The sequence below is a fragment of the Protobothrops mucrosquamatus genome, unplaced genomic scaffold (assembly GCF_001527695.2).
Source record: "Protobothrops mucrosquamatus isolate PMUCROS unplaced genomic scaffold, P.Mucros_1.0 scaffold_177, whole genome shotgun sequence".
NCBI lineage: Eukaryota > Metazoa > Chordata > Lepidosauria > Squamata > Viperidae > Protobothrops > Protobothrops mucrosquamatus.
The window spans coordinates 1,743,348-1,756,352 of NW_015386253.1; the positions used below are offsets into that span (position 1 = coordinate 1,743,348).

Genomic DNA, 13,005 nt, shown 5'->3' on the forward strand with positions numbered 1-13,005 from the left:
ATTCCCCCATTCTCTTCAACACATAATTAATTATTTTTCATAATTATTTGTACAGAAACCAAATTCTTAGTGCTACTGCACTATTAAGTAGTGCATTAGCTAAACAATGAGAGAAAAGTAGATAGGTAGTATATATATCAAATCAATTAAATAAAGTACCGGTAGTTGGTTCCCAAGAAAATTATTCATTACTTAAAAACTGCTATTCATTCCAAAAATCACTGTCCCTTTCTATTGATAAAATGAACATTTGGCAAGAAGTTGGTGGTATGGTCTTCTTTTCCCCTTTCTACATACATACAAAACATACAAAATCCAAAATGATTATTTAGCTAGCTGGGACAAATTGTGTATTCCTCCATACTGAGTGAGGTTTAAAGGCTGTATCATTGTTATGCTGCCCAGCTGTTATTGTTTATATTCTTATTTGTTAAAAAAAAATCAAACGTGGTAAAAGTTCCCAGATGTTTATAACATGCTGAAGGAATGTGGATTGTCATATCCTTTTCTGTTAACTATCTTAATATTTATTTAATAAAATCTTTTTACACTGGTTCGAGTCTACTGCCTTTGAATCCTAAAGATCTAATTGGGTCTCAACTGGCAACTGTAAAAGTCGCACACCCTGCCAAATAAAATAATCTTTCTAATTATATATCAAAAGTCAGGGAGAGAAAGAAAAAAATAGAAAGAAAGAGATAAGGGCAAAACAAATATGGCATAGCATGCTCACAATAACAGTTTTCAATCCTGTGTGGAATCAAGAAAATCTGAATGTAAAAAACATACAAATATTACTTTTTAATAACAATTATTATTCTGATATGAAAATAAAATGTGACTGAGCAAAAAAAAAGGTCCTGTTTTTAAATCCTGATTATTACTCACTTCAGCTGTGAGTTGCCTTTGGGCATCTTTAGCTGCTCCCAAATGTTGGACAAGTTCTTCATTTTCCACTGTACACTGAAAAAGGATCAGCAGCAAAAGCATTACAACACGGTCATCATTCCATGATTTTTCTATTTCAAGATTTAAAGGACTTTATTCAAAAGTAAGGAATAGAAAAAAATACTGCATCATATTGTGGCTAAAAGTCACCAACTTACAGCTTTTGCCTTTTTCTGCAAATCCACTATCTGAGACAAAAGATGGGTGATTTCTTCCTGTTGTCGGGCAGCATCTTCAGTCTTCTTAGCTAACTCTTCCGAAATACTGGCAATCTGAAGATTTGCATCTCCTTAAAGAAATAACAATATCACTTTTTAACCAAATGGAACCGGTCATGGGTAAAAATACTGATAAAGTAAACATTACTGTAACTTGGCCATATAAAGAAACTAATAGACAATTACTATTAATTGGGAAATAAGAATCAGAAAGTTTTGTGCTTCCTGAAACAGTCCAATCAATTTTTGTGCTGAGAATGAAATTACTTTCCACTTTGTGTAGCCTGCTTAAATTCTAGCCCTAGTTTCTCAGTCAGCCTGTTCATTTGCCTTCAAAAGATTGTGGGTGCTCCACTGAATGCATTTTCTGAATTCCTAAAGTAGTTATGTTTAAATACAAGGCTGCTATTTATTAGGATCTTTTCCTACAATAGTATAATTGGATGGGATGTTTTTCCATCATTCTTTCACGAAGACAGTAAAGTAAAAAAATTGAGCAGAATTTTACTTTTTATCATATTTCAAATAGAATTCCACTGATTTAAAAAATAAAGTAAGAATTAACTTACAGGGGTCCTAATCCCAGACTACTTCAAATATATTCAGAATACAAAAATAATACAAAAAAGCCAATCTGGTTATTTATGGTCTATCAAGAAAATAAGATACAGCAATTTGGAAAATATTTTATACAATCCCTAATTTTATACTTAAATTAAAATATGAAATTTTGTATTCAGCAGAAAATAAGATACATTAGTAACTTTCTCTGAATTCAGACATAATTTGTTTGGAACAACTATTCCATTAGAAGCAGATTCTGTGTACTTAACTATATTTTGAAATATTTTAATCAGGGACACTTTATTGAACCATTATTTAATAAACTAGAAATGTTATTTCACTGGAACAAACTAGTTTTTGCCCACTATAAAACTGTTATAAATTAGTCTTTGCATCTCCAAAAAAGATGAACTGCAGATCTTTAAAAAGTAAGTTTATACCATATTAATATTTTGATTAAATTATATTGAGAAAAAAATGGATCATTTGAACAAAAAAGAAAAGAAATCTACATCTAGTACAGTGTATACCAATGATTTTTAAATCACACATAGTTCCAATCATTTAACTGCAGATGTTTAAATTTAAAGCAAACATGGAATTATGAAGATACAGTTTGATTTTAAGTATTATGAAATAGTTTTTGCTTCACTTAATAAAGTAACATTAGATTCCAAGAATTTCCATGTCATAACCACAACAAAATATTTTAATTATATTCACTAGATTTGTACTAATTGATAAAATAATACCTGACAAAATCCACAGATGCACTCACTTAATTATGCCATTTAAACAATTGTGAACATAAACTATTATAAATCAAGAATGAGTCAAATCTATAAGAAAAATACATTTTCAAGTTAACACTGCAAATAGTCTGGACGCTCCTGGAATTTTCACCACCATTTAACTTGCATGAGGCCATTAGATTAACTATTTTAAAATGTATTTAAATTAGAATGCACTTAATTTTTTATCTCCAACAAAGCTTAAGGTTGTGGAGCTTAAAAGATAAGTAAGCAAAGTATGAATCATGTTTAAAATACAAATCTGGAACTACTAAATAATTGAATATCTATCCATCCATGCATCCATTCATCCACCTTATCTATTTATCTATCTACATCTATCTGTCCATCCGTCCATCCATTTCCCCTTCCCTCCCCCACGGCCAGAAGATAAATTGTAGGCAATATACACTAGATTAATCACATTGCTTTTTTAAGATACATAACTAAATGGCACAGAATCCACCACCTCGGGCAAAACCCCATTATCTGAAAGTCTACCCACTCTGCCAGAAAGCAAAGAAAAAAACATACTGAGCTCCTTTACACAATCATTTACAAGTTGCTGTTCTTTCTCTTCATAAGTAATGGTTTCAGTCTTCAGATGGCAGGCCTGTTTACAATATCAAGAAATGAAAAACTCAATTAACATCTTGCTAGTGTTGCACTGCTATTTGATTTTTTAAAAATAAGTTTTTCGCAACAGTACACAATATTTATGGACAGCCAAAACTTTCATCCTTCCTCTTTTCCTCTGCAAATATTGTGAATTAATAGCAAACTATCACTAATGTTAAAAAGAGAAATATATAAAAATAATTTGAAGACATCAGGGATAATTGAAATATAAAAATGTAATCTATTTGATGAAGAAACTTTAATGGAGATTAAAGTGATTTCAAAAATTCTTAAAGGGAAAAATATGCTCACTAACAAACTTGAAAAAAATGTCAACATGTTCAAGAATCATTTAAATGGTTATGATTTAGTTATACTGGATGTAAATTATAATAAACCTCAAAAGACAATTTAATTCTATAAAGTAAATTATATCACAATTTTGCAAAGTGATCATCACACGATCATTCTAGACTGACCAAATCATTTTAAAGCTTACCATAGGAACAAAACAATACATTTCCTACAATACAGCAATAAAATAGTAATGATAATTAAATGTACTGCTCAATATCAGTCAATGCAATGATACAGGTAGTCCTTGACTTATGATCATTTGTTCACTGACTGCTTGAAATTACTAATGTGCTGAATGAAGTGACTTACAATTTGCGCCTAAAGTTACAGCCACTGGAGGGCCCTTGCAGTCTCATGATGAAAATTCAGATGCTTGGAAGTCTGCCTGCACTCAAGACTGCAGAGGCACTTCAATTCCCCCACCCGCCTGTCTTTCCTGCCATTTCAGCCACCCATCCTGACCAACCAACAGTGTGAACAAAGTTGCAGGAGCCCTGGAGGTCACAGCCTGTTCCCCATCTCATCATGCCCAGGGGGTCCAAACCTGCTTCTCATCCCACTATGCCCAGGGTTACAGGGCCCATCTGCAAGCATAAATTGCCCCACTTACAATGTTTGCAATGTTTCTGACTATTGCAAGGTATGGGCTTCCTATTAAGATAACCTTGAACCATTTTGCAAGTGGGCACCATTCTTGTGATCATTCAGAAGGTTCTTTTTATGTTCTTTCTAGCCTTTCAAATGATCACAAGAATAGCATCTGGTTTTCAGAAGAAGGCTTCAAAAGCACCATGAGAGCAGGCATCATTCTCACCGTTATTCAGAAGGCTCCTTCTCCAATTCACACAATTTGGAGGAGGAGCCTTCCAAATAATCAAAAGAATAGTGTTCACTTGCATAATGGCACATGACAATCTAAGTCAGAAGATCATGCCTCACAATATGCAAGGTGTGCTGTCAGCAGCTGCAGAAAAACCACAAAGTAAGTGAGACAATTTGTGTAAAGATGCAAATGTGGCACTTATATCTGGCCAAGGCCTCCCGGTTATGGTGGTATGGATAATGAGCTTAGACTTCCTAGGCCATGGCAGGTTTCTGGCAACCAGGGGGTCCTGTAGCTTGCACTAGATCTCCCAGGACCTCCCTCACTCCCCTGAGGCACCCCCAGATTTGTTACATTGGACTCTGACTCATAACAATCAGAAGTGCCAGGATTGTAGATGTTGAGCAAAATGGTCAGTGACAACTCATTTAACAACTGCTTTGGTCAATAACCAAAATTTTGGTTCCAATTGTGTCAAGGATTACCTGCATTGTGAAGAAAGGTAAATCTCAAAGCAGAGTTACCGTATATCCTAAATATTGTAGCTATCTTTCTACCATTTATTGTTCATAATTAAATGGTGGTAGGGAGAGTTTTAAGGAATCTGTTCCTTTAACTGCCACCATCAAACCATTTCCTGATTTGAAAATTTTGTATGTGTGCATGTGTGTATGCTCTTGCGCACATGTGCATGCATGCACATGTATGTGCGAAATGAGCCTGAATCAATCCACTGCAGAATGAAAGCCTCTTCAATAAATGTTATCAGTTATAATCTATCACATCAATGCAGTAAAGGTTAATAGATTGATTATTTTTAATTTCCCAGACTACAGTTTAGACAGAATGACTGGTCCAAAGTCTCCAAGCTATCTTCTATGCTTAAGGGAAGACTAGAAACACAGATTTCATTGCTTTTAGTTCAGCACTTTACATACTACCATTTATTTATTATTTATCATTGGTTCTTATTGATATGTGCCTATATCTGTATTGATATATTTGTATCTGTATCTATGTTTATATTTATATCAGGTAATGTGAGTTGGTAGAATGTAGACTATATAGAACAACACAGTCATTGGTCCCCTCTCTCTCTTTTATATTTGAACAAAGAATCAAATTAACTTTTATTAAAAGGTTCTCCTAAGATTACAACTTAGATAAATATTTTAGTGCAGGTGTCTCTAACATGTGGCTTATAGGACGCATGTGACCCTAGACAGCTAGTAATGCAGCCACACAAGAACATAAATTTTTAATGTTATTATGTGTATATTATATATTTTATATGTAGCCCAAGACAATTCCTTTTCACTCAGTGCAGCCCAGGCAAGTCAAAAGGTTGATCATCCATGTTTTAGACTATTCTCCTAGCTCTTAAAACAAGAAGATTCTTAGCAAATTATATTCTTTGTCTTCCCTGACAATAAATATCTATGCTTAATCTTATCATTCAGATAGCTAGAAGACAGGTTTCTTTTTCAGACTTATACTTCTAATCATACTTTCCAAATCTCTTTCTCTTCAGTATCTTTTTCCTCCAGCATTTCAACTGTGAGTTTATGTTCTCTGTTATGCAACACATATTTGGCCCATTCTAACTCTGGAAAAAAATCTCATAATTCTATTATAAATAATACACATCACTCTGTAGTCTGTTATTCAACAACACTTTGATTGCCCTAACTCACGGGTCGGCAACCCGCGGCTCCGGAGCCGCATGCGGCTCTTTCAGCCGTCTCCTGCGGCTCCCAGCCATGTGCAGTGCCCCCCCCAAAAAAAGTAGGACTCAAAAAGTTGAACCAATCAATTCAAACTTCTCACGAAAGAAGTTTGAATTGATTGGTTCAACTTCTTTGGTTTGTAGGACGCTGTTCGCCATGGGCTCAACATAGACGGGAGGGGGGGAAGACAGCTCTGGAGGGAGACAGCCCTGTAGCAAGAAGCCGGCGGTCCGAGCGGAGTGGCATGGAAGACCTACCGGTCAGCGTGGGAAGCTCCAGTGTTGCCAGTGAGCAAGGCTTGGCCTCCACGGCCCAGTTCCGCACCCCGATGACCAGCTGGATTGGCTTTCACGGCTCCAGCCCGGGGATGCCAGCAGCATAGAAAGCGGTTTGGCGGCGCTGCCGTGGGCGGGGTGTCCTTGCAGCGGACAACTTGGGCCCGGATATTTCCTGTGGCTCACGACCGGAGACACCGGTGGCGCATGGCCCGGACTGTCTGCGTTGCCATGGGACCACCCCCCTGCGGTGCCAGCTAATGCGGCATGTTTCCAGCGGCGAAAAAGGGGCCTGAGCGGCGGCGGAACAAGACACTGGGCAGCACGAACTGAGCACGGTCTTGATAAGCAACAAGCCAAGGCCCCGCAGCCCTCCTGCCGCCGCTTAGTTCGTGCTGCCCAGCGTCTTGCAATCGGTTGGAGAAAACAGGTGGATAGGATTGCAGCCAACGATAGGACGTTAGAGCCGCCAACTCTGGTCTCCACCCGGGCGGGCAGGTGAGCGAAACCCCGAAAGCTTTTGTGTTCCTTTGCAAATAGAAGATGCTGGTGGCGCATGGCCCGGGGGTGGGAAAGACAGCTCCGGAGGGAGGCAGCCACGCAGCCAGAAGCCGGCGGTCCCAGCGGAGCGGCACGGAAGACCTACTGGTTGGTGTGGGAGGCTCCAGCGTTGCCGGTGAGCAAGGCCTGGTGTCCGCAGCCCAGTTCCGCACCCCGATGACCAGCTGGACCGGCTTTCACTGTTTCTTTGCAAACGAACGCAAAAGGTTTCGGGGTTTTGCTCGCCGCTTAGTTCGTGCTGCCCAGCGTCTGCCTGCCTGCCTGCCTGCAGGCCTCCGTGCTCCTTCCCCGAAGCATGCAATTGCTCAGAGCCCGTCCCAAAAGGTGCTGCTTCCCTGGCAGGAGCCGAGTTTGCAAGCCTCGTTGGCAAGCCGGGAAAACCGAAGGTCCAGAGGGTTCCCTCCTGCTGCGGAGCTGCAGTGCCTGGCTGTGGGCTGAGGGGGGAGGGGGTGAGGGGTATCCGGGGCCTAAAAAGTCCTCCAGGACCGGCTCGGGGCCGGCCCTCTTTCCCCNTCCCCCTCAGCCCACGGCCAGGCACTGCAGCTCCGCAGCAGGAGGGAACCCTCCGGACCTTTGGTTTTCCCGGCTTGCCAACGAGGCTTGCAAACTCGGCTCCTGCCAGGGAAGCAGCACCTTTTGGGACGGGCTCTGAGCAATTGCATGCTTCGGGGAAGGAGCAGGGAGGCCTGCAAGCAGGCAGGCAGGCAGGCAGGCAGATGCTGGGCAGCACGAATTAAGCGGCAAGCAAAACCCTGAAACCTTTTGCGTTTGTTTGCAAAGAAACAGTGAAAGCTGGTCCAGCTGGTCGTCGGGGTGTGGAACTGGGCTGCGGACGCCAGGCCTTGCTCACCGGCAACGCTGGAGCCTCCCACACCAACCAGTAGGTCTTCCGTGCCGCTCCACTGGGACCGCTGGCTTCTGGCTGCGTGGCTGCCTCCCTCCGGAGCTGTCTTCCCCCCCGACCATGCGCCACCGGCGTCTTCTCTTTGCAAAGGAACGCAAAAGGTTTTGGGGTTTTGCTCGCCTGCCCGCCCGGGTGGAGACCAGAGTTGGTGGCTCTAACGTCCTACTATCGTTGGCTGCAATCCTATCCACCTGTTTTGTGCAACCGATTGCAAGCCAAGCGCTGCCTGGTTCTGAATTAATAGCTTGGGGGGGGGGAGTGTGAAGCCCACTGAACTGCGTGATCCCAATGACCGAGCTGACTTTGCAGGAGCCTCCATCGGATTGGAACTTTCCTGTCCGATTGAACTTAGTTAAGGCAGGGCCGTTCTTAGCGTGGTGTTCACATGTTAGTTAGTGGGGCTGACTAGTTCTCTGGCAAGGGTGCCGCACTCTGGCCTTCCTCCAAAGCGCCGTCCTTGGAGGGGTAGTTCAATGCACCACTTTCAGCCGGCTCCTTTGGCGTGGCCCCAATTCTGCTCCGGGAAAATGAGGGCTGGGCGGAGTGGGGCAGCGCTGCCTATCTCAGTCACGTGGAGGGCCGTATAAACACTAGATGGCTCCGCAGTTGCCGCCGCCACCGCCGGGGGAGATGAGCAGGCGGTTGCTCCCGCGGTCGCCTTCCCGCTGCTATTGAAGATAGCCTGGTCCGCACCTTTGGGGGCCTCAGCCTCCAGCAGCCCTGCCTTGCCCAAGGCAAGCCCCCCCCCGCTCGCCGCTTCAGCAAAGGGGAGAGAGCAGTCTTTTCCGAGGGGAGGTGAAGCCAGGACGGCAGAGCCGTCTATACCAGAGCTGGATGTGTCGCCTTAGGCTCCACTCTCCAATCAAGCCCCATTACGTGTGCGCGCGTGTGTGCGCATGTGCGTGCGCATGCGCACATTTTGCGGCTCCCAGGGTTTTTTTTTGTGAGGGAAACGGGTCCAAGTGGCTCTTTCACCATTTTAGGTTGCCGACCCCTGCCCTAACTATAACTGTTACATCTGTAAACAGAAACAGAAGACAATATATACATAAGGGTATTGACATATATTATTAAAGAATCAGTTATGGGCTACAAGAATCATGATTTATGTCTTTTTGTCAAGCTGCTAATATATACAGGGAAAACCAAAGACAAATTTATAATTGCTAAGGAGCAATGAAACTTACCTCTGTTCTAAGGACAACATTCTCCTCTTCAAGATCCTTCAGCTTCTTTTGAAGAGAATCAAAATGAAAATAATTCTGGACAGATGAAGATGATTCATTCCTCTTCAATCTAGTAAAATACATATTTTAAGGCATTTATGTATAGTCCCTATTTATAATTCCTGTAGAGTTGCACAATAATCTTTCAATAATAATACTGCTTAAAATTCAGGAGTTTCATAGAACTTTGGTAGATTAACTAAATTTATATCATTTCCTTTTTTCTACACACTTTTAATGTGGAAATGTAAATTATAAAATAGCAAAAAAATCAATTTCTGCTTACTACATGAAATTATAAAAAAGAACTCATAAAATCTTTAAAAACAATATTCATATAATAGGGCATATATAAGGAAATGAAGGAGATAACACAAATACATATAAGAACAAATATTTCAAACTGTTTTGGGCAAAGAATCTTCTGAAGCATCCTGTACTAAATATAAAGTTGTTTCAAAAATTTTGAAAGTGTTTTGAGCTTTGTATGAAATTTCACACTTGAAACAGTTTTACACAGCCTAAATAACATTTCTGTTTCCTATACTAGACTTACGGAGTTGAACAGATGGACTCTGGCTCACTCTCTTCAGCAGCGCTGGTATAAAACTGAAGCAGCTCATCTTTCATGGACAACTCATGACGCAGTTGAGAAACCTGAACAAAATTAAAGGGAAAAATACCTATAAGTGATTACATTTAAGTAAAAACAGAAAACTGTTCCACATCAGGAAAAAAAGTTTAGATCAGGAATTCCAAGACCATACTTACAACTTTTCATTCAAAGCAGTCAATTCATCACTGTGTTTTATCTAGTTACAATTGTAATGGAGCCTGCATCTGACTGACCCAATTTTACAAATTTTTGGTAGTTGTCATTAAGCAAATGTAACGGTGGTATAAATGCGTACCCATTGTTTACTATGTGTGCGGTTTTACTGAGTTGTAAAATTCCAGTTTTCAACAAAACTGTTTTAAAACCATTGTAAAATGTGGGACATTCAAATGGTAATAAATGCAGCCATGTTGCCAAGCACCTGAAATGTGATCATATGACTGCAGAGGGCAATTTTGCATCCAGGCCATAAGACCCCTTTCTCAAGTAGGTCATAACTCAGTGATCGGGATAAGTCAAGGACTACCTGTATAATTGTAGCTATTTAGATTATAGTACACCAATTGAACCTTGCCATAGTTTGGTGCCAAATCACAATATAAGATTCTTATTGCTACTGTACAATATCTATGTATAAAGCACTAGCAGTTTTATTTTAATTATTTATTTATAAAATTTTATCGGCTGCCCATCTTACCTCAGAGTAACTCTAATCATAAAATCTATTCATCTCCTCAAACTAAATTAGGTAAACCAAGTATGATGCCTGCCCAGTAACATTAATAGAATGGGCTTCAAAAATTTCTGGATAGAGTTCAAAATGCCAAATCACCCCAAATCTTTAAAAAGGTTTCTTTAATGTTTGCTTTAGGACAGGAACAGAAAATCTGTACCTCTACTGTTACCATGCCTCAAGTTATAGTATCTCTCACTACAGACTATTTTACTACTAATAGTAACATCTGGAGGGCCATTGATCCGCCAACTTAGCTTTAGCAAAGGATAGGCACTCCTCAAGAGATCATTGTAATGACACCTGCCCATTATGGTTGTATGTGGCGGTAGCCGTTAAGTGAAATGGCCTCACTTAACCACACCATCCACTGATCTCCCTGATGCAGCCATTAATGAACACACACATTATTAAGCAAAGCATAGGATGCTTCAGAAGTGGGAGAGGCCCAGCACTGGTCAGGCCCACCTGCCCTGGGTCTCCCCCACTTTCTCAGACATCCCATTCTCTACTTCCAACCCCTTGGGTTCCCAGAGGCCTTTTCCCTCCCCCAACTGCTCCCTGCTGGACTTTCTCTCTCATGCCAGGTCCTTGCAAGCATTTCCATCTCCCAATGGCTCCCCACTGGCCTTATGCCTGATTCTCACTCCATCCGGTGCCACAAACTCCTCACTTACCTTTGAACAAAGCCTTCCATAGCACAGGAATTGGTTGCCTTGTCACTTAGCAGCATGGCACAATTCTGGAATTGGCCATGTGGCTGAAGGAATAAACGCTCCTTTTAACAGCCTTAATGCATTCCACTTGTGGATGGTTCAAAATGCTGTCCATATCCACAAGGCTGCCACACAAATAAGGAACAAAGTACTCTGTTTTGCTTCCCTAATGTGGTCTCCACAGCTTTCTGAAGGCCTAGAGCTTTCTGCAGCACAGTAGAGACTGTATTATGTCCTACTGTACTTTTAAAAAGATTTTGTTTCATTTTAATCATGAGAAGCAAAGAACCAGGACCAAATCCATTTTGAACAAATATAAAGCCTGTGAACTGAATTTACTTGACGACTGAAATTTCACAAAGCCTTAGTGCTTTAATTGATATGCAGAATGTCTATTTTATAGCATTAAGTGTACACAAGGAGTTGCTAAAGAAATTTATTTATTTATTAAATTTATATGCCACCCATCTTATCATTGAATCAACTCTGAGCAATTTACGAAAGAAGATGAAAGTTAAAGTATTTGTTTACGGGTGGTCCTCAACTTATGACTTATCACTTACTGACCATGCAAAATATGACCGATACCTCCAGAACTACTTACAACCCTTTTTTGAAGTTAGGTGGCCACATACTTCCATAGTCACCTGATCATATTTTGTGTACTTGGCTTCTGGCTCATCTTTATGGCCACTGCAACATCCCACAGTCACATGATTGTAACATGCAATGTTTTTTTGCCAGTTTCTAGTATTTACTTCCGATTTCTGGCAAAAAAAACCACTCATTGGAGAAAATGGATTTGCTTAATGACTGCAGCATTAGCTTAATAACCATGTCATTTGCTTTGCAACCACTGCAAAAAATGTTGAAAAATTAGGTCCATTCATGTAATTATATGACTTATAATTCCTGGCTCAATTAAAATTGTAAGTCAAGGACTACCTTTAGAGAAATTTCACATAAAGAACTAGAAAATCCTCTGTAAAACTTCATCTATAATAAATCAAAATAATAAAATTTTAGAATGCTAGGCCATACTTGCTGATTGAAACAGAATTAGGTCTTTTATGCAAGGAAAGAATATATTACATCTGTATTAGCAATAGTGCTTTGTGAGATGATAAACAAAAAGTAAATTTACAATTGATAGAATCAATTTACAATTCACAAACCATAGATTATATTTGAAGTACACGGTAATAAAATATACTCTCTGGTACATACATTCTTTTTTTTTTTAATCTTAGAAAATGTATGTTTCAATTTTTATAATTAATACCATGGGAAAGAGCTGTGTAAAATAGCAGATACAATTATTTAAAAATGAGAAAGGAAACAATTCTCTTTTTGAGACAGAAGAAAAGAAATAAAAGTTTGAATTATATTCATAAATGTGTGGTATTATACGAAGAAAACAAAAGCCAGGTGTTTAAAAACTCAGTTAAAGAATAGAAACATGTCAAGATAATTGCAGCATTCCTATGGTCTGTTGTCAGGGTGAATGATTGTGGGCGTACTGCAGCCACCCTAAATTCGAAATAGAATTGTACATTTGGGAGTCTGTTGTAATTTTGAATGACCATTAAATGATTGATTGTATCTTGAGGACTGCCTGTAATCTTAATTAATACTGCAGCATACCTTATAAAAAGTACATATAGTATAGGACATAAAAAGTAAATGGAGAAGAGCTGAAGAATTGGAATGAGCTCAAAAAATCCTGCTATTGGGGACTTCCGGTGGGACGGCGCGCCGATGGCGGCTCTTTTCGGAGCCGTCCGCTTGGGAAGGCGTCAGAGCCAGCATGAACAGCGGTCAGCAGCTGTTCAGCGGCTTGGAACCTTGTGCCCCGGGAGAAGGGGTCGAGGTGAGTACTCCTGGATAGGAGTAGAGTCCCAAAAGCTCTCCCTTCATCTCGGGAGAGC

The 13,005-nt window shown here is 40.2% G+C and overlaps 1 protein-coding gene across 3 annotated transcripts in view; it reads right to left on the reverse strand.

Moving 5' to 3' along the window:
- The window catches only part of TRAK1 (trafficking kinesin protein 1), an 84,105-nt gene that overhangs the window by 44,793 nt on the left and 26,307 nt on the right, over positions 1-13,005 (reverse strand). For all 3 annotated transcript variants that reach the window (XM_015822820.2, XM_029285508.1, XM_029285505.1), the window contains 5 exons: positions 9,569-9,669; positions 8,974-9,082; positions 3,056-3,134; positions 1,107-1,237; positions 889-963 (listed from right to left, as the gene is read on the reverse strand). In XM_015822820.2, the coding sequence (XP_015678306.2) occupies positions 889-963; positions 1,107-1,237; positions 3,056-3,134; positions 8,974-9,082; positions 9,569-9,669 (495 nt within the window). The remainder of the gene's footprint in view (positions 1-888; positions 964-1,106; positions 1,238-3,055; positions 3,135-8,973; positions 9,083-9,568; positions 9,670-13,005) is intronic.